Genomic DNA, 27,601 nt, shown 5'->3' with positions numbered 1-27,601 from the left:
CATTTTTATAGCAGAGAATAGCCAGTGCGCTGTCATTCTTCTACAAACAGAACACAGTAAACATTTAAAATTTCAAGCAATACCATTCAAGTAGAATAAACAAACCGTTCGCTGCTTTCTCATTTATCTCAATTTCAAGGTTCAATAACTGCTAGTTAGGCTCACACTCCCTGCAGTGCAATTTTTTTTTTTTGTACACACTCCTTATAGGCCTAGGTGCACAAGTCAATGAACAACTCAGCTGGAGTTAATAGTGTATCATTCTGAGTTTTGGGACCAGCTCCGGTAACAGTATCTGCTGAGAGGTGCAATTAGACACTTAAAAAAAAAAAAACCAATAAAGAGATGGTATCCGATGATGATTAGAAAAAGTTTCTTATGAAGAATCTGTATACCTCCACTTCAAGGCAAGAGGGTAAGGAGGGCTTAAGGTTTTCTGAAAACAGGGGTTGCAAAACCTGCATTTGGCATCCTGTCCTGCACAGGTTCTCCAAAAACACATCATTAGCCCAGGGGTTGGTTTTGTGTTTTTTGTTTTTTTTTTGGGGGGGAGGGAGGGGAACAGGTGCTCCCTGTGCCCACATGAATACAATCATTGCTACAGATATATAAGGACTGGTCTAGATTGGGGGGAGAGAGTCTAGTGAAAGAGTTCAGGCCTTAATACTTCAACCAGACCAGGTTTTCAGGATCTCTCTAATATGCATGAGATTTGCATGCATACAACGGAGGTAGTATCCATGCAGAATCTCTTGGGGGGGGGGGGAGAGGAGAGGAGAATGTGGATGTGGAATATGCGTTTTCCCCCTCAGGTTTCTGAAGATATGAAAAGAAATCCAAGGAGAAGGAGAGTGATGACCAAAAAAAGGGAGCTGCACAATGAGGCAATTTTCAAAAGATTCACCCTATTTGAAAATTGCAATGACAAAAAAGAGCCCTAAAAAAATGTTCACTAAAGTAGTTACTGGATTGCCCAATACTCCCCCTCTTTTACATCCTTAAAAAAAAAAAAAAAAGGGGACACTACCAGCAGCACTTTGGTACGTACCGGTAGTTTTTCCTATTCATGTAATTATAGCCCTTTATCATTGTCCAATGATTAATGGAATTTTTTTTTTTTCATTACAGATGTTTCTAAATTTCCTGGAGTTGAGAAATGGAGAAGTTTTAAGGGACAAAATATCAACATTAGTTATATTCTGTTAAGTCATTCTAACAAAAATTCTCTCATTACGGTGACACTGAATGCCTGAAGAATGTTAGAATGTCAAGAGGTGAACCAATCTAATGTGCCAGTATTTTGTCTAGGACAGGTACAACCAGCTGATAAGGGCATCGATAACTGGTCTACAAGGAATTATGTACCAAAATGATGCAGAAAAAAATGGGGGTGAGGGGGTTGTTAGAACTTATGAACAACAAGGGATTTTGACAATTCACATCTGTTTTGTTCTACGTGTCCATCTCCCAGCAGATGAAGACTACATGCAGTTCTTGGCATTCAGGTTCTCAGGATCTATTGCAGAAGTGGGCAAGCATGATCCAGAGGGCCACAACCCATAGATTCACCATTTGTCCTGTATGTCTGTCATAATTAGATCGTAAGCTCTTTCAAGCAGGGACCATCGCTTGCATGTTTAATGTACAGCACTGCATGCATCTGGTAGCGCTTTAGAAATACTAGTAGTAGTATTCAAGATTTCCACAATGAATATACATGAGAATGCTTAAAATGAAAGCAATAAATGAAAATAATTCTCAAACATATTCACTGTGGACATCTTGAAAACCCAACTGGGTTGTAGCCCTCAAAGACTATGCTTGCACCCCCCCCCCCCTGAGTTATTGGTTTGCTTTGACAGACTTGCTATCTCCCTCCCTCTTTCCCTAAAAAGCTCTTATCTTAGGTCAGCAATTCTCAAGCCTTTCGTGGTGTACCTTTATAAATATGCATTGGCTTCAGCCTCCATTGTAGGCAAATTGTATGTTATTAATTGTAGACAGGTTGAAAACTCCAGCTCAGATATGGGATGACACAAAAATATGCTGAGAAATGCTATACTTGGCCAGGGGTTTTCAACTCAGTCCTTAGGGACCCCCTGACTAGAAACATAGAAATAGACGGCAGATAAGGGCCCACGGCCCATCTAGTCTGCCCACCTTAATGTCCCTCCCCTACCTTTGCCCTGTGAATAGATCCCATGTGCCGATCCCATTTGGCCTTAAAATCAGGCACGCTGCTGGCCTCAATCACCTGTAGTGGAAGACTATTCCAGCGATCAACCACTCTTTCAGTGAAAAAGAATTTCCTGCTGTCACCTCGTAGTTTCCCGCCCCTGATTTTCAACGGATGCCCTCTTGTTGTCGTGGGACCCTTGAAAAAGAAGATATCTTCCTCCGCCTCGATGCGGCCCGTAAGATACTTGAACGTCTCGATCATGTCCCCCCCTCTCTCTGCGCTCCTCGAGCGAGTATAGCTGTAATTTGTCAAGCCGTTTTTCGTATGGTAGATCCTTGAGTCCCGAGACCATCCGGGTGGCCATTCTTTGCACCGACTCCAGTCTCAGCACATCCTTGCGATAATGCGGCCTCCAGAATTGCACACAGTATTCCAGGTGGAGCCTCATCATGGATCTATACAATGGCATAATGACTTCCGCCTTACGACTGACGAAACCCCTTCGTATGCAGCCCATGATTTGTCTTGCCTTGGACGAAGCCTGCTCCACTTGATTGGCAGACTTCATGTCCTCACTGACGATTACCCCCAAGTCTCGTTCTGCTACCGTTTTTGCTAGGATCTCGCCATTAAGGGTATAAGACTTGCATGGATTCTGGCTGCCCAGGTGCATAACTTTGCACTAGTTGGGTTTTCCAGATACCCACAATGAGAGAGAAATTTGCATACCAAGATGGCCGTGCAGGCAAATCTCACTCATGCACATTCCCTGTGGATATTCTGAAAACCCAACTGGCCCAAGTCATTCCTGAGGACTGGGCTGAGAAACTACAGCTCTGGACTAAGTGGTTCTCCAATGTGACATGAAGCCCTGGACCCCAGGAGAACATCAGCCATATGTCTTAACCTTTTAATCATTTTTATACAATGAAATGTGCTCTCGTCTTCTCTCCTTTAAAAAATACACATCGGCTTATTCATTGTGAAAAACAGCCAAACTTGCCACCTTGTTTTTTTCTGAGGTATGACTGGAGGTGATGGTAGACATGTAATTATTTAATCTACCACCCCTCACATTGAATACAAATTGGAGATCCAAGATGATTATATTGTTTTTTAGGGGGGAGGGGGAACAGGTACTCCCTGTGCCCACATGAATACAATCATTGGGGGGGGGGTGTTTGTTAGAACTTATGTAAGGAAGATTAGATCTCAAAAGCTTGCCTTCCCCCTGTTATGGTGTCTGAATTGCCTGGCCCTGGAATTCATCCAGAAAATAGCCCAAGATACATTTATTTACATCTTTTTCCTTTCATATATATATATATTTTTAAAACCTCTCTCAAAACTTTTATTATAGCCACTACTTTATCAGTACATTTTTTTAAACAATTTCATTTCTGGCCTTTTTTTTTTTTTCCTTTACTCTTCTCTCCCCAAATTCTCTCATCATGTATACACTTCTCCCTCAATATTTGCAATTAGAGGCAGAGCCGGCCCGCGAATATTAAAAAACCGTGAATAATATTTGGGCCGGTTCTGACCCGCCTTCCCCCAGATTCCCAGACCTTACCTTAAGCCCTCCGAAACTCCCCAGAACCGTACCTGGTGGTCTAGCAGGCTTTCGGGGCAGGAGCGATCTTCCTACGCTCCTGCCCCGTGCAGATCACTCATAGAAAATGGCTGCCGTGAGCTCCCGTCATAGTCGAGAGACTACGGGAGCTCACGGCACCATTTTCTATGAGTGATCTGCACGGGGCAGGAGCGTAGGAAGATCGCTCCTGCCCCAAAAACCCACCAGACCACCAGGTAAGGTTCCGGGAAGTCTAAGAGGGCTTAAAGAATAGCCCAAAAAATTAAAAATGATTAAAAAAAAAAATTGTAAATAACCAAATCCGCTGATATTGAAACCGCAGATTCGGAGGGAGAATTGTACTTTAAGGATCTTTTGTTTTGCTAAAGATCAACAGATTTGGGGTTTAAATGACTTTTTCTACTTAAGTTAGACACCAGTAGGATGCCTACCGGCGCCTAACTTAAAAGTGCCCATTTATACAGTAGAATATAGGCCACACTTTCTATCATAGACTAAGGGCTCCTTTTACAAAGGCGCGCTAGCGGGGTTAACGCATGTACAGTAGTGTGCTTTCTTTGAGCAGAGGGAGTGAAACCTGTGCAAACTCGCCGTTGGATATGGACATAGCACCATGAATCAATGAAAGATTTACGAGTGGTCAAAAAATTTTAAAGTGGGAAGGACAGGTATAACCAATGAAGGTCATTCTGGTGGCCCATTAACGTCACGTACACAAGAGCACATTGACAGGGCAGATGCCTTCATTAGAGAAGACCATGTCTCAATTGGCTGGAAATCAGGGTATCAGCTATGGATCTGCCTTTGCCATAATGCATAACAATTTGGGATACAGGAAAGTCTGCACACTGATCTGCAGAAGCAACAGTGTGTGCAGGTTGCAACCCAGTTCTTGAGATGGTATGAAGACGGCCTAAATATGGGTGCATCAATGTGACCCAGTGAGCAAAGAGAAAGCATGATGAAATAAAGGAAGCGTTGCTTATCTGGCTTCTGGAGCAGCCAAAAAACTTCTCTGCAGGAATGCAGAAGCTAGTTGAACAATGCAACAAATGCATCGTCTTTGCATGGGGACTGTGTGGAAAAGTGATATGTTTAATAGACACAACTTTGAGCAATTGTAGTCGTTAAATGTATTTAGCTTTACTTTTTGATTTAGTTCTATATATACAGGCTGCATTGTTTCTTAAGTGCCTTTTTGGTAGGCTTCAGAGTACATGGGGGTGGAAATTCAGCCAGAGTAAAAAGAAATTCTATGATCAACAGATAATTATTTGCAAGGGTGGGAATGACTCAAGTGATCAAAAAGGATTCGCAGGTTTAACGTTGTCTCAGGGAATGAATGGGCATCTTGTTTGCTCCTATTGTTGCCTTGATATACTAGTTAAAAGCCTGGCAGCGCTCTAGGGTGTTCCTGTATTTATGAACAAAAACACATCAAGAAGATTAGACCTGCCCCCTCTTTCATGTGGTTATAAACTAAATTCAGAAAAATATGAGTTGTAACATTCTGCTATTTCTCTGGTCTAAAAGAGTTTAGGGTTTCCCGAAGGGGAGGGGGGAAGGAAGAGCGAACCACTTTGTCTCAAATGACCTCAATATACCTAAGAAACACAGGGGACAGAAATTGCTCCTCGAGCATGTTAGGACATTGAAAAGGTCAGATCTGTGGAAAGAGCTCTGTTCCAACAGGTTCAAGTGTACACAGATCTACAGAGCCATTTGCTGACGTAGAGAACTTACTGGTTGAAGGCGTAAAACCAGTTCTTATCAATACTTTACATTTTAACCAGCTCATAGGCATGAGCAAATGGAATGTGAAGAATCCTCCAGTCACTGGATCGAAACTTGTTTGTGAAAGACCTACAGCAGCCTCTAGAAGCCATTAAAGTTACAGGATCCTAAACCCACCCAACAGGTTTCTTGGCTCCACACCCTGCAATGCAGCAGTCTCGTGTCACCAAGCCTCCTACTATCAGAGGAGGTGGAATGTAGCAATAAAAAGATTAGTCTATTCTTAATCTGACTGAACATATAATTATTTCACTGGAATTTTAAGGTTGAAGAACTTTGCAGTTTTCCTGCTAATTCACATTAAATCAGAAATTCCAATTCTTTGGGTTTAAAAAGGAAATTTAGAAAAAGAGGGGATGGGATATCGAGACAAACTGACCAGTACTGTAAGTTACAACTGGATTGGAATTGAAATTAGGACTTGTATACCACTTTTCTGTAGTTATACACTTGTCCCTCCGAATCCATGGTTTCAGTATCCACAGATTTGGTTATTCGCAATTTATTTATTTTTTTTAGTTTTATATTTTGGGGGGCTATTTTTCAGCCCTCTGAGACTCCCCGGAACCTTACCGGGTGGTCTAGCAGGCTTTTGGGGCAGGAGCAATCTTCCTACGCTCCTGCCCCGTGCAAATCACTCATAGGAAATGGCTGCTGTGAGCTCCCATAGTCTCTCGAGACTACGACAGCAGCCATTTCCTATGAGTAATTTGCACAGGGTAGAAGCGTAGGAAGATCGCTCCTGCCCCGAAAGCCCGCTAAACCATCAGGTACAGTTCCGGGGAGTCTCAGTGGGCTTAAGGTAAGGTCCGGGATTTCGGGGGAAGGTGGGGGGTGGGTCAGAACCGGTCCAAATATTATTCACAGTTTTTTTTTAATATTCGCAGGCTGGCTCTCCCCCTAACCCCTGCGAATATTGAGGAAGAAGTGTACAACCAAGCGGTTTACATGCAGGTACTTCAAGCATTTTCCCTATCTGTCCTGGTGGGCTCACAATCTGTCTAATGTACCTGGGGCAATGGAGGATTAAGTGACTTACCCAGGGACACAAGGAGAAACACCAGGGTTTGGACATACAATCTTAGGGTGCTGAGGCTGTAGCTCTAATCACTGCACCACACTCTCCTCCAATACAGTATCAGAAGTGAGCCCAAGTTTTGAACAATGAAGCCATTGTGACATCACCGACGAGGTTGGCTTTTATTAATGGAACTAGACTTTAAGCCCGTTACATTAACGGGTGCTAGAATATGTGTGTGTATTTCTTTCTTTCTGTCTTTCTTTTTCCTCAGCTGTCCACCACGCAGTACCTGTTTCCTGCTCCCCCTGTCCAGCATTAGTCCTCCGTTCCTTCCCCTTCCCCCCCCCCGGTCCATCAGCACCTCTTCCCCTGTCCAGCAGTACCTCTTTTCTGTTTCCCCTGTCCAGCAGTAGGCCTCCCTTCCTTTTTTTGCCCCACCCCCCGGTCCATCAGCACTTCTTCCCATGCCGACATCTGCCTAAAGCCGCCGTGGCCTGCAGGCACCGACAGCCTCTGCGGCCTGCTCCCACTCCCTCCTCGCCGTCGCTTGCCGTGCCGTCCTCCCCCCTCCCCCCTGGGAAGCTTTGTTTCGGCTTCGGCAGCCTTCTGTCTGCGGGCCGCCCGCCCATGTTTAAATTGAAAGCTGCCGACTTACTTTAAATTAAGAGGGAGCTGCTTAAAGGCTAACGGCTCCCTTTATTTTTTTTTTTTCTTCAAACCCGTCGTCGCGGCTCCGTGCACAGTGAGAGTCGGGGTGAGGAAGGCCGCCGCAACCTTGTGGCTACCCCCAGCTGTGCAACTTTTTTTTTTTAGTTGAAAGCCGCCGTTGCAGCTCCTCTCTCGATCCTGGTGCGGTTCGATAGAGGAGCCATGGCGGCGGCTTGAGCATAAGCGCCAGAGAGCCGTGGGCGCGCATGCGCAGCCTATCATTTTATTATATTAAGATGAGGCATTATGACATCAGGGAAAGAGATTGGGACTTGTATACCACCTTGTATACCACTCAAATCAGTTTATATACAGGTACTTCAAGCTTTTTCCCTATCTGGCCCACAGTGGGCTCACACTCTATCTGGGGAAATGGGAGATAGAGTGACTTGCCCAGAGTCACTGGAGGCAGCACGGGGTCTGAACCCACAACCTCAAGAAGCTGAAGCTCTAAGCACCATGCCACACTCTCCTGCCAGATTAAAATGGACAGATCAATGAACATTAGAACTCTTACCAGTGGCATCCCGGAGCCCTCAAGAGACTTGAAAGGCACCAATGGAGACTACCAGGTCATCCAAGGTCTTCCGCAAACAGATTGGGAGTTAGGGGGGCTGTAATAGTACATTACATACCACAAAATGTTTTACATTTATGATATATGTACAAAGTGCCTTCTCTGTCCCCTTCACTTATCACTTACAAGTCCATGATTGTGGAATGAACCTCCTGAGCAGATTCATCAGATTCCTGTACTGTTATCTTTTCATACGTGCTTGAAGGCTCATTACTTTCAGGAAGCCTTTGGTAGTGTATGAGGGAGATATTATAGTTTTATAGATATTTTCCTTTCAGGGGAGTTAAGAGAATGTTTGGGAAAAAATTTTTTTTGTTAATGTGTATATGTTTGGCTTTATGTCTGTTTATTGATGTTGATTGTTACCCACATAGATTTTGGGATATGCAGGATATAAAATGTTTTAAATAAATAACTAAAGATGAAAGATTTGTGAACAGAGCAAAGAAAAACAAACTCTTATTGGGATATTCATGTTTCTACCCGAACCCACAAATCCAGGTTTTGTCTATGTATGCATGTTCTTTCTGAAGTGCTACACAAGAAAACCAGGGTTCAAGTCATCTTAAAAAACACAAATTTATTTATTTTTTTAAATAAGGGAAAGAACATTCTTCAGCCAATTCATAGACAAATTTTATGAAAGGCAGTTGGGGATAAAGTCAAGTTTTATCTCAGGGAGGTACTGAAGCTAAACTGTAGCAAAAAATAGCTTTAGTGTGCCCTTATGTGCGCCAAAGCCGTTTTTACCCACTGAATGTAAAAAAGTAAGATGGCCTCTTTTCTATTGGTTGCATTAATGGCCATGCACTAATGTTGCCATTTACTAGCTAGATTGGAAGCCCACCAGGACAGACAGGGAAAAATGCTTGAGTACTTGAATCAATTCATGTGAACTGTTCTGAGCTCCCCTGGGAGAACAGTATAGAACATTGAATAAATAGTGTAAAAAGTTTCAGCCTCTGATAACCAGAGCTGGGATTGTGACATCATAATGCCTCATTCCACCAATGCCTTAAGAACCAGCCTTATTAGTGGTGTCACAATGGCTCGATTGTCCTATACTTGGCTCACTTTTGCTACATTTTGATTTCCAGAGTGGCGCAGTGGTTAAAGCTACAGCCTAAGCACCCTGAGGTTGTGGGTTCAAACCCATGCTGCTCCTGTGACCTGGGCAAGTCACTTAACCCCCCCTCCCCTCCCATTGCTCAAGTACCTGAATAAATTCATGTAAACTGTTCTGAGCTCCCCTGCGAGAACAGTATAGAAAACTGAATTAATGTGTGACCATTTTCAGAAGTTAGTGCATGAGCACTTGCCATCATTTTGACAGCGGTAAGGGCTTGCACAGTAAAGTAGACTGGAACGTCCACATGCTCCATAAACAAATTAAGGAGGGGGAAGGTTAGTACACAATTAGTGCAGGCACTTTTGGAAGTTATCACTGGATGCCAGAGAATATTCTGCGGTACTCCATGGTTAGCTGTGTTATGTGTGCTTTAGTGCCTAATGCGGCTTAGTTATACATCTCCTAGATGACTGGGAAAGGTTTCTATTTGCATACTAAAAAATGAGACTTATTCCACACATGGGATGTGGCAGGTGCAAAAGGCAGCGGTTAGCATATTAGGCAGTCTGTTATCCTACAGAGCATTGAATTCGATTCATTTAAGAGGGTGGTTTTTTTTTTTAATTTTCTTATGGTTTTATTATTTATTTTTTTTTTGCATTTCAGTGGTTACTCATGTATTTAATACTTGAACATTTTGCATTATAGATTCTAGGACTCACAAGGCAGACTTTATAGCCGAAACATGGCCCATTTCAAGTCAAGTCATTACTCTGTAAGACTGAAAATAAATCCCTTTTGGTTTGAAGACCTGGTCCGATATGCTCCTTGTTTTGGACGGCCTTGTGTATGTGCAGAAGCTGATATTGCCTATTGCTTAGTGGACCCTACAGACATTTGCCATTTCTAATCTCCTGCCTCTTCCATAATTACAAGTTTCCCAGCTAGCTCCTTTCAGCAAGTGATTTAAACACTCTTTCCAAGCTTACAAAAGTGCTCTTAAATATATTGCCAATACTGTTTTATGTTCATCCTATACTAGGTTTCAATTTACTTCATTGATTGTATTTACGCTTATACAGTACTGGGGTTCCGTTCCAGGAACCCCCGTGAATTTCGAAAAACCACAAATACCGTTTTTCATGGGGGAGCCTGAAAAGGGCAGTGGGAGAGGGCAGCAGGAAAGCAGCCGGAATGCCCGAGTGCAGGAAATCACTCCCGGCACGCTCCAACCACCTCTTCCTGCACTAAGTCAGACCTTATCCAATCAGGATCTGCTTTAATACACAGCTCCTGATTGGATAAGGCCTGACTTAGTGCAGGAAGAGGTGGTCAGAGCGTTCCGGGAGTGATTTCCTGCACTCGCGGCGCTCCGGCTGCTCTCTCCTGCCTCTCCTTGTCAGTTTTCGCGGTTGGAAAATACCGTGAATGACCAGGACTGCGAACCGCCAACTGGGGGAACACTGTATTTGGTCACTTTAATATCAATTATGCTGTTAATAAAACTGGGATAGGTTGAACCTGCTGCATACCACCAAGGATGACTGTTCATAAGGGCAGTTAAATCCAATCTCACACTACACCCCTCCCATAATGAAAACACAGATTTCCCAAGAAATAAACAATGCAAGAATATAAATCTCACCTGAAGAACAGAGTGGCCAATAGGGCTGTTTTCCGATAATTCTGCTTCATACGACATCTTTTCAAACTTGGGGGCATTATCATTCATGTCCAAGATAGTGATACGCAGTAGGGCGCTACTGGCTCGCGGTGGGTTCCCACCATCTTGAACCCTTATAGTAAGGTCATACGAGTCCCGTTGTTCCCGGTCCAGGTTCCCCATCACAATGAGTTGTGGTTGTTTCTCATCCTGATCTTCTGCCACCTGTAGCCCAAATAGTTCATGAGCCTCTGACCCTGCCATCAGCTCGTAGGTGGCCACGCCGTTGGAGCCAGTGTCTCGGTCTGTGGCCAGAGGAATCGAGAAAAGTGACCCAATGTTCGTGTTCTCAGGGATAGGCAACGTAATCACAGGAGAAGCAAAATTTGGTGTGTTATCATTAATATCCTGGACTTCAATTTTACCTTCCAAAAGGCGAGGGGCAGAATTGGCCATTAAGTCCGTGATAGACACCTCGTACTCCAAGTAGCACAACTCTCCGGGAAAAAGGTTTTGACATTCGCGCAGGTTCTCCCTATCGATGGATGTCTCAGTGGTAAAAATGTCTCCTGTTTTGCTATCCACACGCAGGTAAGGTGCCCCCACTTCCAGTTTGTAAAGGTGCCCTGTATCAGGAAGACCATAATCGGAGGCCAAGCTCCCAATAAGTGTGTTGGGAGGCTGTTCTTCTTGCACTTTAAAATCAATAGATGTCCCTTCCCCCAAACAAGGGAGCTGAAGGAAGGCCCACAGGAACAGCAGATACGACAGCCACTTCATTCTGAGCCTCAGCAAGACCGTCCGACCTGTACAGAAACAAAGACATAAAAGATAACCGAATTAGTAAGAGATCTGCAGATGTAAGCTTTAATACCTGTAGTGCAGTTCTAATTATAATCACAACCAAGAGGACTAATAGCTGTGTAATTTAAAAAGCACATTCCTCAAAGACAGTCCCTCCTTCCTACTCATTTATTGGGTAAACCGAGGTTTACATCATCAAGCAAATGGCAGCCAAGAGTTTGTGCTGTAGGCAAGTTATTACATTTCACACCAGTTATTTTTCCTATTTAAAAAAATGTATAATTAAAATAGCTTACTCAAAGCCTTCTGAATTTAGAAACACTGACTGCTACAGAGTATTTCCCAGCAAACTGGAGCAGAGCCACAGGTTAAACCAGGCGCTGATTAATTCTGATGTTATCAACAAAGAATGGACCATTTCATCATACATATCTTTTGCTTTCTTCTTAGGATTTCAGATACAAAGGTTGGAGAAGAATGTCATTAATAGGTATAGTTATCTCATGAGTAATTTATTCAGTTGTTGGGGCCAGGTATTGAAATGTGTTGTAATGGGAAACCCAGAATCATATAAATCCCCAACCATGCAAAATTTACACTTTAGAATAGGCCAAATGGTACAGTAGGATGCTTTGTTAGAATAAATGCTCTTTAAGCAGAAATATACCCATATGATCCTTGTCACTCTTTCCAAAAATACTACGACTAGAAAGAATGCGATGAAGCTACTAATAAGTAGTAAATTTAAAACAAACCAGAGAAAATATTTCTTCACACGTGTAATTAAACTCTGGAATTTGTTGCTGGAAAATGTGATGAAATCAGTTAGCTTAGCGGGGTTTAAAAAAGGTTTGGATAATTTCCTAAGAGAAGTCCATAAGCCATTATTGTGATGGTTTGAGAAAATCCAGTGCTTACTCCTGAATAAGCAGCATAAAATCTGTTTTAGTACTTGGGAACTAGCTAGTTATTTGGGACTTGGGTTGGCCACCGTTGGAAACAAGATACTGGGATTGATGGACCTTCAGTCTGTCCCAGTATGGTAATTCTTATGTGCCACACAGAACAATGCTATTTCTATCAGTGGAAAAGCCTGCAAATTCACTTCTGTAGTTGTCATTGTCCGTTCATGCTCCCCCTCCCCTGTTTTAAGGCGGTCATCCAAAGGTTGGCCCAGTAGCAAGGCCACAGTACCATTTGGTGAGATCTGTCTTTCACACCCTGGATCAGCGTGGAGGCAGCATTCACAGCCTGGATATTGACATATTTGTCAAAAAAATACTGACTAGTTGCTGATTAGGGCTGATTTTAGGGTTCAAAGAGCCTATTAAGAATTTAGTTTGAAGAAAACAATCCCCAATAGTTACAAATGAAAGCTCAGTTGTCAGATTTCAGTCCTGGCTCTGAAATAATCTCTCAAAAGAAAGAAAAAAAACAAAACAACAAAACCACCAAAACACATACCACATTTATTTAAAAATGTATTACTTGCACCATCCTCTAGCTCTGTGCGAATTACAACACTCATAGTTAAAACACAAACAACAAAATATCACATAAGCACTATAAAATAACTGCTTACTAAACAATTTTCTTACTGTCCAAAAAATCAGGAAGAAAAGCTGCGTCTGAAAAACTCCGCATTCAGCAAAGGCTCTTTTTACTGAAGTATAAGAAATGCCCGAGTAAACCCAAATTCCCCTTAAAAGCACATACAGTGGTGCCTCACACAACGAACTTAATTGGTTCCAGGAGCAAGTTTGTTATGCGAAACGTTCGTTATGTGAAACGCGTTTTCCCATAAGAATACATGTAAAAAAAAATAATTCGTTCTGCAGCATAAAATATGCTAAGATGACATAAAAAAAAGATAAATTTTTGGTTATTATTTTTATTTAGATACATCTAAAAACATAATTGTTTTTTAAAACAACACACATTTTTTAAATTTAAAGACAGACTAAGTAGAGTCTAATTTTACAGTGAGAGAGGGCAGAGTCTCAGCGGCAAAAACTGGGACTTAACTGTTCATTTTTTTTTTTTTCTACCGTGTTTCCCCGATGATAAGGCAGGGCCATCAAATAAGACAGCCCCCCCTTTTTAGAAAAAAATGTAAAATAAGGCACCCCCCCGCAAATAAGCCACCCACCGATACCTGCGCTTACCCGAATCGGGTGGTACGGTGGGTGACTCCGTGTGGTCCCTGGCACCCCCGACACGATCGGGGCAAGAGGGAGCTCAAGCCCTCTTGCCCCCCCGACTCCCCGACACGATCGGGGCAAGAGGGAGCTCAAGCCCTCTTGCCCCCCCGACTCCCCGACACGATCGGGGCAAGAGGGAGCCCAAGCCCTCTTGCCCCCCGACTCCCCGACACGATCGGGGCAAGAGGGAGCCCAAGCCCTCTTGCCCCCCCCCCCCCGACTCCCCGACACGATCGGGGCAAGAGGGAGCCCAAGCCCTCTTGCCCCCCCCCGACTCCCCGACACGATCGGGGCAAGAGGGAGCCCAAGCCCTCTTGCCCCCCGACTCCCCGACACGATCGGGGCAAGAGGGAGCCCAAGCCCTCTTGCCCCCCCGACTCCCCGACACGATCGGGGCAAGAGGGAGCCCAAGCCCTCTTGCCCCGCCGATTCCCCAACTCCCCGACAATATCGGGCCAGGAGGGAGCCCAAGTCCTCCTGGCCACGGCGACCCCCTAACCCCACCCTGCACTACATTACGGGCAGGAGGGATCCCAGGCCCTCCTGCCCTCGACGCAAACCCCCCATCCCCCCAACGACCGCCCCCCCAAGAACCTCCGACCGCCCCCCCAGCCGACCCGCGACCCCCCTGGCCGACCCCCACGACACCCCCAACCCCCTTCCCCGTACCTTTCTGTAGTTGGCCGGACAGACGGGAGCCAAACCCGCCTGTCCGGCAGGCAGCCAACGACGGAATGAGGCCGGATTGGCCCATCCGTCCCAAAGCTCCGCCTACTGGTGGGGCCTAAGGCGCCTGGGCCAATCAGAATAGGCCCGGGAGCCTTAGGTCCCTCCTGGGGGCAGGGCCTGAGGCACATGGTCGGGTTGGGCCCATGTGCCTCAGGCCCCGCCCCCAGGAGGGACCTAAGGCTCCCGGGCCTATTCTGATTGGCCCAGGCGCCTTAGGCCCCACCAGTAGGCGGAGCTTTGGGACGGATGGGCCAATCCGGCCTCATTCCGTCGTTGGCTGCCTGCCGGACAGGCGGGTTTGGCTCCCGTCTGTCCGGCCAACTACAGAAAGGTACGGGGAAGGGGGTTGGGGGTGTCGTGGGGGTCGGCCAGGGGGGTCGCGGGTCGGCTGGGGGGCGGTCGGAGGTTCTTGGGGGGGGCGGTCGTTGGGGGGAGGGGGGGTTTGCGTCGAGGGCAGGAGGGCCTGGGATCCCTCCTGCCCGTAATGTAGTGCAGGGTGGGGTTAGGGGGTCGCCGTGGCCAGGAGGACTTGGGCTCCCTCCTGGCCCGATCGTGTCGGGGAGTCGGGGGGGCAAGAGGGCTTGGGCTCCCTCTTGCCCCGATCGTGTCGGGGAGTCGGGGGGGGCAAGAGGGCTTGAGCTCCCTCTTGCCCCGATCGTGTCGGGGAGTCGGGGGGGCAAGAGGGCTTGGGCTCCCTCTTGCCCCGATCGTGTCGGGGAGTCGGGGGGAGCAAGAGGGAGCCAGGCGGAGAGAGGGCAGTTAAGCGCAGTGCCTGCGCGGAAGGATGCAGCTCGGGCGACTTCGTTGTGTGAAACGAAGTTCGTTGTACGAATCAAGACATAAAGTTCGTTGTGCGCAGCGTTCGCTGTGCGAGGCGTCCGTTATGCGAGGCACCACTGTACTAGATAGCGCTATAGAAATAATTAAAAGTAGTAAGTAGGGGTGTGAACCCCTTTTTAATCCCCCCCCCTGAAGCTCAGGGACTCCCAATGCCAGATTCTCCGATATTGCTGGTAAAATCCGACACAAAAATCTAACGATTCAAAAAAAAGGTGAGCCACTCTCAAATGAACCGCATGTGCAAATGAGGTTCAGAGGGTCGCCACATTTACATGAGATTAGTCGCTGGTGATAGCGATCAGCACATGCACAGAACAGTCCATGGAAAGAGGCATGGGTGAATAGAAGGGGCGTAGAGCTACATTGTTGTGTCAATCATAGGTGTGTCAACACCATTTGGATGGAGGGGAAGGGAGGGGGCGGTGCAATCATCGGATTTCAACAAGCATATAACAGACATGCCTTTAATATTAGTATGTGGTCAATACATGCTCGAAACACGTGCTTTTGAGATTTTTTCCCTATGACTATATATTGCTATATATTTTTTGGAGGTTTTTTAAAATCATGAGCCACAGTCAGAAAAAATGCACCCGAGACGCACTTTTCACAAGACATTTATATGCTTAGTGGGGGGAGGGGGTGTTACCCTTCCTACACCCTCAGAGCACTAGCAAGAACATAAGAACATAAGAAATGCCCTCACCGGATCAGACCTAGGTCCATCTAGTCCAGTGATCCCGCACACGCGGAGGCCCAGTTAGGTGCTCCCTGTTGGAGACCCGGATTTCCCGTATCCCCCGATATGATTTGCAAGAAGGTGTGCATCCAACTTGCGCTTGAAACCCTGAACACTGGTCTCTGCGACAAGCTCCTCTGGGAGAGCATTCCAAGCGCTCACCACTCTGTGTGAAACAGAACTTCCCGACATTTGTCCTGAACCTGCTGCCACACAGTTTCAGGCTGTGACCTCTTGTTCGTGTCACATCTGAAAATGTCAGTAATGCTTCTTCCTGGTCTATTATGTCAAATCCTTTTAATATTTTAAAAGTCTCTATTAAATCCCCTCTCAATCTTCTCTTTTCAAGGGTGAACAGTCTCAGTTTTCTAAGGCGTTCATGGTAGCTCAAATTCTCCATACATTTGACTAGTTTCGTGGCTCGCCTCTGTACCCTCTCCAGCAGAGTTATATCCTTCTTGAGATATGGAGACCAGTGTTGGACACAGTATTCCAAGTGTGGTCTAACCATTGCTCTGCAAAGTGGCATTATGACGTCCTCCGACCTACTCGTGATCTCCTTTTTAATCATGCCCAACATCCTGTTTACTTTCTTTGCTGCCGCCGCGCATTGAGTGTTTTAAGGCAGAGCGCATAAGTCCTGTGTGGGATTGTCGGAGCGTTTTTGTCTTAACTTCTTATAGCTATGCAGACGACATCACCATCCTCCTTCCTTTTGATCAACCAACACACTCCATGACAAGCTACATAGAACACTAGAAACGGTAGCTACATGGATGAAAGAACACAAACTAAAACTGAACCCAGACAAAACAAAATTTATTTTCTTGAAACAAACAAAACCCCAACCATAACAAACACAATCGCATACCCCATTCAACCCAACTTAAGACTTCTGGAGTGATGATAGACAGAAGTTGTACCATGCAACCACAAATCAACAAAATACAGAAATCGTTTGCAGTCATGCGAAACTTAAGGCAAATCTGAAAATTCTTTGACAGAAAACAATTGTAGCTCGAGGTCCAATCCCTAGTCCTAGGACTTCTAGACTACTGCAACATCCACTATCTCCCCTGCCCCGCAGTCATGATAAAACAACTACAAACAGTACAAAACACAGCCCTGAGACTGATCTATTTGCTGAAGAAATATGACTACATCACCGCCGCATACCTCGACTCACACTGGCTCCCAATACAAGCAAGAATACAATTCAAATTTTACTGTCTACTATTTAAAACCATGAATAGAGATAGCCCAGCCTACTTGAACAACCGCCTTATCCGAACTACCACAACCAGACAAAAGAGAACCCAGACACCATTCACGCATCCCTTCCCAATCAGAGGCGTCAAACACAAAAAAATGTACAATGGCCGCAGGCAGCGAAACTTGACCACCAACTATCCAATCTACTGATCATGACACCAGACTACAAAACTTTCAGAAAAGAAATAAAAACCCTGCTATTCAAGAAATCCATCAAGACAAACTAACTCCACAGGAAGCGTTTCAATCCCCCAAAATAACCCGCTCAACTATGTAACTCTTTTGGAATTGTCCAGATAACATCTTTTGTAATCCGCCTTGAACCGCAAGGTAATGGCGGAATAGAAGTCACTAATGTAATGTAATAATAATTGCAAATAAAAAGGTACCGTTTATGTACTTACAAATATAAATCTTGAAAGTATGGAAAAAGTTTGTCACCCAATCTTGACGTCTCCTACAAAGCTAAATGCCAAATAAGAGTATGCATCATATGCATCTCTGGTTTACTCAAAAGCAGGGGTCTCGAAAGACCATAAACTCAGCATTCAGTGAGAATGATATCCTGAGAAGCCTAATGGTTTTTTGTCACTAGACAAGGTGATGGGGTGAGGATGATGTTCCAGTGGTGCAACACTATATTTCCAAGTCTTTTTCTCACAAAAGGTACATCACATAAGCACTCAACATTTCACAAATGGTGGCTTAAACTACTAACTCCCATACAAGGTAAATTTACAATTGAATAATCTGTACAATGGAACATAGTTAGCATTTATCAATACACAAACACAGCCCACCGCATGTTTCCCCCTCGATCACCCATTTTCTGATCTGGCCAGGCAAATTAGTAACATCCCATGCAAAATAGCCAAGGGATTGATTTATTTACATTTGTTTGGCTATTTTGCATCGGGCTTTATGATCCTGAAATCCAACTGTTGTAGACTTGTCGGTAACTATTACCAACAGGTCTGCCTGGTTGTTTGTTTTTTTTGCAATGGCAGAGATATTTTGCATGTATTACAAATATCTGCCTAAAAAAAAAATAAGCAGCCTCCCAAAAGCTCCCCCTCCCTCCCCGAACCCCAACAAATGGAAGAGGGATGCCCGCTCCCCCCTGATGCCGAATCTTATGGCAGGAGGGATGCACATCTGTGATAGCAAAGCAACTACCAATTTACCAATGTGGTAAATTGGCACATTTACCAAATGTGTGAATTTGGTAAAAATACAACCAGAACTAAGTTGAAACTTGTACACAAGAACACAAATCAACAAAGTTTCAACCCATGCTACCTCTGCCTGTACAGGACATTGGCCACCTAATCTAACCATACATGCCTCAAACCCAGTTGACTAATCATTACCTGGCCACCATTAAGAACACTTGCACATTTCATGCTTTATTAGGAGAAGAGTAGAACACTGGCTTGGAAAAATAAAAAAAAATTCTGAGCTGAAAGGTACCCATGGACGTTATCTTGGTGACAATTTATCTACTGGTCTGGTGCTGGTTTGGGGGTGCCAGTCTTGTGAAAAGTGCATCTCAGGTGTGTGTTTCTGTTTTTGGTTCATGATTTTTAAATATCAACCAGAGACCAACTGAAACTCATCCACACACACCCCCCCCCCCCCCTCCAATTTTAGCCAAAGCCAAATCCACAGACAAAAAATACCACCTGGTTTTGGCTTAAGTGTAAAGCAAAAACTCAAGTTTGGTTGTGTGACTGAACCAGTGAGACACTAAGAAATGTCAGAGCTTACAGCCTGCATCCCTCTGCTAAACCCACAATATCCAAGCCACAATATAATTTAAAAATAAATGAAAGATCATATTTTACTTTCAAGCAAAACAACCTCCATAGAAATGGATTGCAGCTAATGAAAATTGAAACTAAAAGCAATGGTGCTTTTACAGTGGCCAACACTGCAACACATTTGCATTGCTAGCTGTCACAGTAGGGAACTATAGGCCGGTAAGCTGACTTCTGTGGTAAGTAAATTAATGAAACACTTTTAAAATAGAATAGTTAAGTTTCTGGAATCCAGCAGATTACAGGACCTAAGGCAACATGGATTCACTAGAGGCAGATCTGTTTTGAGTGGAAGGCAACAGAGGGTAGTGGTCAATGGAGATCGCTCTGAAGAAAGGGATGTTACAAGTGGTGTGCCTCAAAGGTTTAGTTCTTAGGCCTATTCTTTTAAACATTTGTAAGTGATATTCCTGAAGGGCTGTCAGGTTAAGATTTGTCTCTTTGCAAATGATACCAATATATGCACTAGACACCCCTGTTGGTGTGAATAACATGAGGAAGGACCTAGCGAAGTTTGAAGATTGGTCTGAAATTTGGCAGCTAAGATTAATGCTAAGAAATGCAAGGACAAGCATTGTTTTGGTCAATCAGGGACTTCCTAAGGCTCCTCCCTAAGGAAGTCCCTGATCGGCTCAGACGCCTCAGTCCCCTCCCAACGGAGGAGCCCGAGGTGCCTGAGACAATCAGGGCCTTAGGCCCCTCCCCATGAATCAGCTACAGACAAGGGTTGACGCAGATGACCCGTTTAGTAATTTCGAGTTTACACCCAGCGGTGTCTACTGCGAGATGTCAAAGCTTAAGGTTAACAAGGCAATGGGGCCTGACAACCTACACCCCAGGGTGTTCAGGGAGTTGTGTGATGTCTTGGCGGAACCGCTATCCGCGCTCTTCAATCTCTCCCTTAGTACGGGTAAAGTCCCGTTGGACTGGAAGACGGCTAACGTCATTCCACTCCACAAGAAAGGCTCCAAGATGGAGACAGCAAACTACAGACCGGTGAGTCTCACATCAATAGTGTGCAAACTTATGGAAACTCTAATCAAACGCCAATTGGATACGATCCTGAACGAGGAGAATCTACGGGATCCCTGTCAACATGGATTTACTAAAGGGAGATCCTGCCAATCCAACCTGATCAGCTTCTTTGACTGGGTGACGAGGAAGCTGGATGTTGGGGAGTCCCTGGACATCGTATACCTGGACTTCAGTAAAGCATTCGATAGCGTACCACACTGCAGGTTGCTCAGCAAGATGAGTTCTATAGGATTGGGCGACACATTGACGAAATGGGTTGGGAATTGGCTTGGAGGTAGGCTTCAGAGGGTAGTGGTGAACGGCACCCCCTCCGAAATGACGGAGGTAATCAGTGGAATGCCACAGGGCTCGGTCCTGGGCCCGATCCTATTCAACATCTTTATAAGAGACTTGGCAGAAGGGCTGCGAGGTAAAATAACATTATTCGCCAATGACGCCAAACTAAGCAATGTAGTGGGCAAAAGCACAACAGACATAAATTCAATGTCCGACAACATGATGCACGACCTACTCCTACTGGAGCGCTGGTCTAGGTCCTGGCAACTCAGCTTCAATGCCAAAAAATGCAAAGTCATGCACCTGGGCAGCCAAAATCCATACAAGACTTACACCCTTAATGGCGAGATCCTAACAAGAACTGAAGCAGAACGAGACTTAGGGGTGATCGTCAGTGAGAACATGAAGACTGCCAATCAAGTGGAGCAAGCTTCATCCAAGGCAAGGCAAATCATAGGTTGCATACGCAGGAGTTTCGTCAGCTGTAAGCCTGAAGTCATTATGCCATTGTATAGATCCATGGTGAGGCCCCACCTGGAATACTGTGTGCAATTCTGGAGGCCGCATTACCGTAAGCTTGTGCTGAGACTGGAGTCGGTCCAGAGAATGGCCACCCGGATGGTCTCGGGACTCAAGGATCTCCCGTACGAGGAACGGCTGGATAAGTTGCAGCTGTACTCACTCGAGGAACGCAGAGAGAGGGGTGACATGATCGAGACATTCAAGTATCTCACGGGCCGCATCGAGGTGGAAGAAGATATCTTCTTTTTCAAGGGTCCCGCAGCAACAAGGAGGCATCCATGGAAAATCAGGGGCGGGAAACTGCACGGGGACACCAGGAAATTCTTTTTCACTGAAAGGGTGGTTGATAGCTGGAATAGTCTTCCACTTCAGGTTATTGAGGCCAGCAGTGTGCCTGATTTTAAGGCCAAATGTGATAGACACGTGGGATCTATTCACAGAGAAAGGTAGGGGAGGGTCATTGGGATAGGCAGACTAGATGGGCCATGGCCTTATCTGCCGTCTATTTCTATGATGCACCGGGGAGGGGTCCAAGGCCCGCATTGCTGACTATGGCTGGCAGAGGAGCAGGAGGAACTAAGCACCCCTCCAGCTCCCGACTTAAAGGTATGGGGGTGACAGCATGAGGGAGTGGGCATCCCTCCTGCCATAAGGTTCGGTGCGGGGGGTGTCCCTCCTGCCATATTCATGCAGGGGGGGGAGCGGGCATCCCTCTTCCATTTTGGGGGGCTTCGGGGAGGGAGGGGCGCTTTTGGGAGGCTTTTTTATTTTTAGGTAGATATTTTACATGTGTAATACACACAAAATATCTCTGCCATTGTAAAAAAAACCCAAAAACAACAAAAAGCCAACAACCAGGCAGACCTGTTGCTAACAGTTACCGACAAGTCTACAACAGTTGGATTTCAGGATCATAAAGCCTGATGCAAAATAGCCAAGCAAATAATCAATCACTTGGCTATTTTGCATGGGGTTTTACTAATTTGCCTGGCCGGATCAGAAAATGTGCGATCGAGGGGAAAAACATACAGTGGGTTGTTTTGTGGATCGAGTCGGTTAGCAGTGATTGTTGCTAAACTTAATTAATCTGGGCCCAAATCCAAATTGATATTCTAGAAAAGCACTATAGAACTTCTCTTCAAGATTTACAGGGTTCTGTCAATGGCAACGACAGAAAGGGATGAAGGCTGGAGTTGGCTTCAATGACAACTCCAATAGATGGGCATTATGACTGTTGCTGGGCAGATTTCTATAATCTCTGCCCCATAAATGGCAGGGAGACATGTAGATGAAACACCTGCACGCTTTATCATAAAGGATAAGAAACTGCACATGAGTCCAGATTTAACTTTGGTCATCCTGATGGGCAGACTGGATAGACCAATGTCTCAAATTTTTTTTTTTAAGCTCCGGCACACTAAACAGAGCAAATGTTTTTTGCAGCACATTATAACAAATGATAAAATTGCAAAACCAACAAAAAATTTAATTTGAGAGTTATTTATTTAAAGTTCTTTAAGCACTGTTTGGGCAATTTTAACAACGGTGAAATTCAAGTAGACGGAATAGAATTGCTAATCAATGCGATGGATGTGCTTGGTTTTTAGTGTAAATTAACTCAAAACACGAATTGAAAGTCAAGTAAACACACATTTCATCATCCACCATCTGCAATCGTTCTTTTTTTTTCGATTTAATTTCTGTCAAGAGTTGAAAATCCAAGTTTGCAAAGATAAGAAGACCCAAACAGTAACAAAGCTTTGATTGCTTTTTGCTCAAGTTAGGATAACTACAGCATAAAAAAAAATTAAATTAAATAAAATAAAAAATTGCTTGCTGTTAGTTTTCAAGGACCAATCAAGTCAAAGAATAATGCTAGTCTGGGCAGTTGTATCCTTATGCACAAAGATGCTCATAACATTGACAGATTCCTGCGTACACAATGTACATGTCACCTAGTCTAGTGTATACTTATGAAGGGAATTTTTTAAGATAAAAAAGTAAAGTTCTGGAATCTCTCATTAGCACACCCGGAATCTCTTCGGGGCACACTACTGAACCTTGGCACACAGTTTGAGAGACACTGGAATAGACCATGCAAATCTATCTGCCAACATTTACAACGCTGCTACATAGAACCATTCAATATACTCGCTGTTTCAGGGCTTTCAGTCCTAGTAAGGCATAGGAACTAGTGATGCACATTCATCATTGCATACAAGATTAATTGAAGTGTTAACCTATGCATTGTGCACACACAAAAAGATTTTAACTTGAGTAAATTAGTTGTAATAAGATGAATGTGTGAAATAAACTTGTCTGAAAAATCCCAAAAACTGGGGGGAGGGGGGGGAATTGGCCTGGGTACGCTCCTAATACGGGCCGTGAATGTCTGGTTCTTTTTCAAGCATGTAATCTGAATGCAAAGCAAGCAAGCAGAGAGAATCTCATTTGCTTGAGCTTGTCCATAATCATTCTCCTCCTAAGAAAACACTGCAGTAATGTAGCTTATAGAACAGACACCCAACATTTATCCTCCAACAACCGCTAAACAAACAGATCATCTCTCTTCTCCGCCCAATCTCCATAAAAAAAAAATTGGACATTGTTTTAAGTGTGTCAAAATTTCAACTTGCTAACTGGTCTGTGTTTGTTAGGTTTGATCTTGAACTGGCTTCAGGTGAGATGTTCTGGGTTTCTTAGGATTTCCTTCTGCAACAATTCCCTAAAGCTTCTCTTCTAAAGCGTGTGTTCATATGATTAAAAAGGAAAAAAAAAACCCAAAAAACGTTTCTCCTTAGATGCGAGCCTTTTTAATTCAACGTTCACCAGTAATTTAAGCAGCTAATGCTCAACCAGTATCATTTCTCCACCTGTAAAATGGGCATTTTCACACTCAAAGGTTCTGACCCAAATGATCAGAACTTCCTTGCACAAGGTGGGTTACAAACCCCGGCAGCTTAGAAAGATGTAAATTCAGCTCCTAACCCTCATGAAGGGGCAGAAAGGAAAATCCCCCACCAATGTTACTATCTTCCTGCAGCCAAGAAACCAAAGCTTAAAAAAAAGCAAGAACAAGAAAATGCAGGTACACTTCGACTTACGACCTATTCAAGTTACGGCTGCTCGACTTTACTAAGCGTTTACGACAGTTTCCCCCGCCAGCTGATAGCAGCCCCCGTCTCCCGCACTCCCAAGTCTCGCTACGCAGCAGTAATAATATAAAGAGGAGAAGGCGCCACTACGAATGTTCACCACAAAGGGATTGTGGTGTGTTCAACTTAGAAAGTAAGAAAATTTGGATAAAATATGACTTTAAGATGATTACAATATCATTACCTAGTCTAATACAGTATTCTTACCTTAGTCTAACATACGCCGACTTACATCCCGATTGACTTACGACCTGTCAGTCGGAACCAATTATGGTTGTAAGTCGACGAGTATCTGTACATGCTTCAGCCTAGAAAAACTATATATTTTATTTATCTTATTGGTATGATACATTTGACCCTTGTTTTCATCTATATCTTACATTTTAAAAGATTGAGAGAGAATTATCCCCATAGAGAATCTCAAAGTCATTTACAGTCAGAGCAGCACCACCATCGGGGGTCGACCAAACTATAAAATGTAAGATGAACTTTCTTTGGAATTGAGTTACAACCTGAAATTCCTGACCCAAAACACTCAAGATGGCTTTCAAATTCAGACGTATTCTCGACACTCTCAGACCATTTGGAGGAAAATCTTTTAATGTAAAAAAAGACCAGGAGTAGGCAATTCCGGTCCTTGAGAGCCACGGGTAGGTCAAGTATTCAGGATATCCACAATAAATAGGCATGAGATAGATTTGCATCTCAAGGAGGCAGTGCATGCAAATCTATCTCATACATATTCATTGTGGATATCCTGAAAACCTGACCTGCCTGTGGCTCTCAAGGACCGGAATTGCCTACCCCTGAACTAGACCAATGGATCTTCACTCATTTTTTTAAGTGGGGCTACTCTGGATCCAAATGAGCTAAAGGAGTGCTGCCAAATATCTTCCCATGTGAGGTCATGAGACTGCTGGCCAATTTGGGTCAATGATATCCACCCCACCAACCTGCCCTCAAAACTTTCTACTGGGCATACTGGCAAGATAATGGTCATTTTCAAATGCATTCTCTCCATCTATTGAGAAATGTCTTGTCCTTCATCTACTTCCTCCTTTCTGTCATGAGCTTAAATAGGAAGTAGCAGAAAAAAAGCCAGAATAGTGCTGAGAGCCACCCCAAAGTAAAGAATGACATGGGGACAAAATTTCCCCATCCTGAGTTCTTGTCTTGTCCCTGCCCCATTCCTGCAAGCTACGTCTTCATCTGTATAAGCCTCAAACACTTTAAAGTCATAAGTGTTTTGAGACTTGTGTGGTTAAGGCAGAGCTTACAGGAATGGGGCAGAGAAATTGAGTTCCTGCAGGGATGGGGACAAATTTGTACCCATGTCATTCTCTACACCAGAGGTCTCCAGGGCTGCCATTGGGCCCAAGGCCTTGCATTGAAGAATACTGGAATAGGCTAATAAGCATGCAGTTTGACAATAGTCTAAAGTTTAAGTTAGAGAATGACATGGGAACAAATTTGTCCTTGTCCCCGCAGAACTCAATTTTCCCATCCTGTCCCTGTGAGTTTTGTCGCTATCCCTATCCCATTCCTGTAAGCTCTACCTTAACCACACAAGCCTCGAACGCTTATGACTTATGACTCCGGCAGCGCATTTCACCCAGAGGGTCGTGGACACTTGGAATGCGCTGCCAGAGGAAGTGGTCGGGCAGAGTACGGTACAGGGATTCAAACAGGGATTGGACGGATTCCTGAGGGACAAAGGGATCGTGGGATACTGAGAGAAGTATCCAGGAAATAAGTATAGAAACCCGACCAGGTCGTGCATGTGCAAAACCGGAGGGTTAGGACTTCGATGGAAAGATAGGACTTCAATGGGAAACCAGGGTGGCAAGGGGGCCCCTTCTGGTGATTCAGACAGGTGACCTGTTTGGGCCGCCGCGGGAGCGGACTGCTGGGCATGATGGACCTATGGCCTGACCCAGCGAAGGCACTGCTTATGTTCTTATGTTCTTATAAGGATGGCTCTTAGGCATTGGTGGAATGAGGCATTATGACATCACAATCCTGAGCTCTAGAATGTTGCTACTTAGGATTTTAAAGTGTTTGCAGCTTGTGCAGATGAGGACGGAGCTTAGGCATTGGTGGAATGAGGCATTATGACATCACAATCTGAGCTCTAGAACAGTGTTCTTCAACCACCGGTCCATGGACCGGTGCCGGTCCAAAGGGCAGGCATGTGCATCAGGCCCAAAACAGTGTTCTTCAACCGCCGGTCCACGGTGCTCTCAGTGTGGCATTATCTTTGAGCCAGCTCCCTCTTCTCACTGATTCAATGAACAAAGCCACGGGCAGCGGCTCCTATGTGCATCATGCGCCTGAACCAGAAGCCTTCTCTCTGATGTCGCAACGTCGGAGGGAAGGTTTCCCGATGAGGTGCGGGACATGCAAGGAACCGCTGTCGGTGGCTTTGTGCACTGCATCAGTGAGGAAGAGAGAGCCAGCCTGAAAATAACACCGGGGGCGGCATAAAATGGCCAGGCGGGAGCAGACCAGAAGGTAAGGCATAGCATAGAGGGAGAAAGACAACAAAGGTAGGAAATTGATTTTATTTTTGAATTTAGTGATTGAATTATGTCAATTTTGAGAAAATACATCTGCTGTCAGTGTGCTTTGTGTAGTTTAATTTTGTGTTGTTAATAAGATTATATTGTGTGTATCTATGAAAAATGAATGGAAAAAATAGTGTTACAATTAGTACTATTATGAGGGCAGGGTCTGGCCCACGACTTAGCCCAGTGTTCTTCAACCACCAGTCCATGGACCGATGCCGGTCTGCAAAATAATTCTTTAATTTCTACCGGTCCATAGGTGTAAAAAGGTTGTAGAACACTGCTCTAGAATGTTGCTACTTGTGATTTTAAAGTGTTTGAGGCTTGTGCAGATGAGGATGGAGCTTGCAGGAATGGGGCAGGGACAGGAAAAGAACTTGCGGGGACGGGAAAATTAGTTCCCACAGGGATAGGGATAAGTTTGGCCCCGTGTCATTCTCTAGTTTAAGTCACTAACCTGTGTGCTAGTGGAGAGACCGTAATATCCCCTTGCTTCAGAAAAGAACACTGGTTGGCCATAATCCAGCAGAATTCCCTTCATGATTTTTATAAATCATCAAACTCATTGCTCTGGCTTCCCCCTACTTTTAGTCACAATATTTGACTCCTTATGTACTGAGAAGAACTTTACACTCAGCAAGCCAGGATTCATTAACTGTGCTTTTCATACAAGTTGTGGGCATATCAGGAACTCTGTGTTTAGTGTAGAGGTCCCAATCCCCACCCTTTAGAATCATCTTCCTTATGCACATATGGAAAAACCATTTATAAAAGTTATACACTTCTCAAATCATACTTTTTGATAAAACAAACCATGAAAGATAGTACTGGCACTCTGGTGATATCATGCCTAAGGGCACCCATGTCCACTCTTTTTCCTTCTTTCTCTGACTGATAAGATCATAACTTTTCTACTTTGTTTCTCTTAAGTATTTTGTCTTTAACTGCTTAGCTGTGATTATGATAGGCAGTATTTAATTCTTCCACCCTATTGCCCCAGGTACATTAGATAAATTGTGAGCCCGCTGGGACAGATAGGGAA

General features: G+C 44.5%; 1 protein-coding gene across 6 annotated transcripts in view; it reads right to left on the bottom strand.

Annotated features, from left to right (window-relative positions):
• The window catches only part of PCDH1 (protocadherin 1), a 480,648-nt gene that overhangs the window by 426,624 nt on the left and 26,423 nt on the right, over nucleotides 1-27,601 (bottom strand). For all 6 annotated transcript variants that reach the window (XM_033927152.1, XM_033927151.1, XM_033927153.1 and 3 more), the window contains one exon: nucleotides 10,588-11,411. In XM_033927152.1, coding sequence (XP_033783043.1) covers nucleotides 10,588-11,411 — 824 coding nt within the window. The remainder of the gene's footprint in view (nucleotides 1-10,587; nucleotides 11,412-27,601) is intronic.

Source organism: Geotrypetes seraphini, chromosome 18 (genome assembly GCF_902459505.1).
Source record: "Geotrypetes seraphini chromosome 18, aGeoSer1.1, whole genome shotgun sequence".
Lineage (NCBI taxonomy): Eukaryota > Metazoa > Chordata > Amphibia > Gymnophiona > Dermophiidae > Geotrypetes > Geotrypetes seraphini.
Note: the sequence above shows the minus strand (reverse complement) of the source record. Positions and strands in the feature narration are given on the sequence as shown.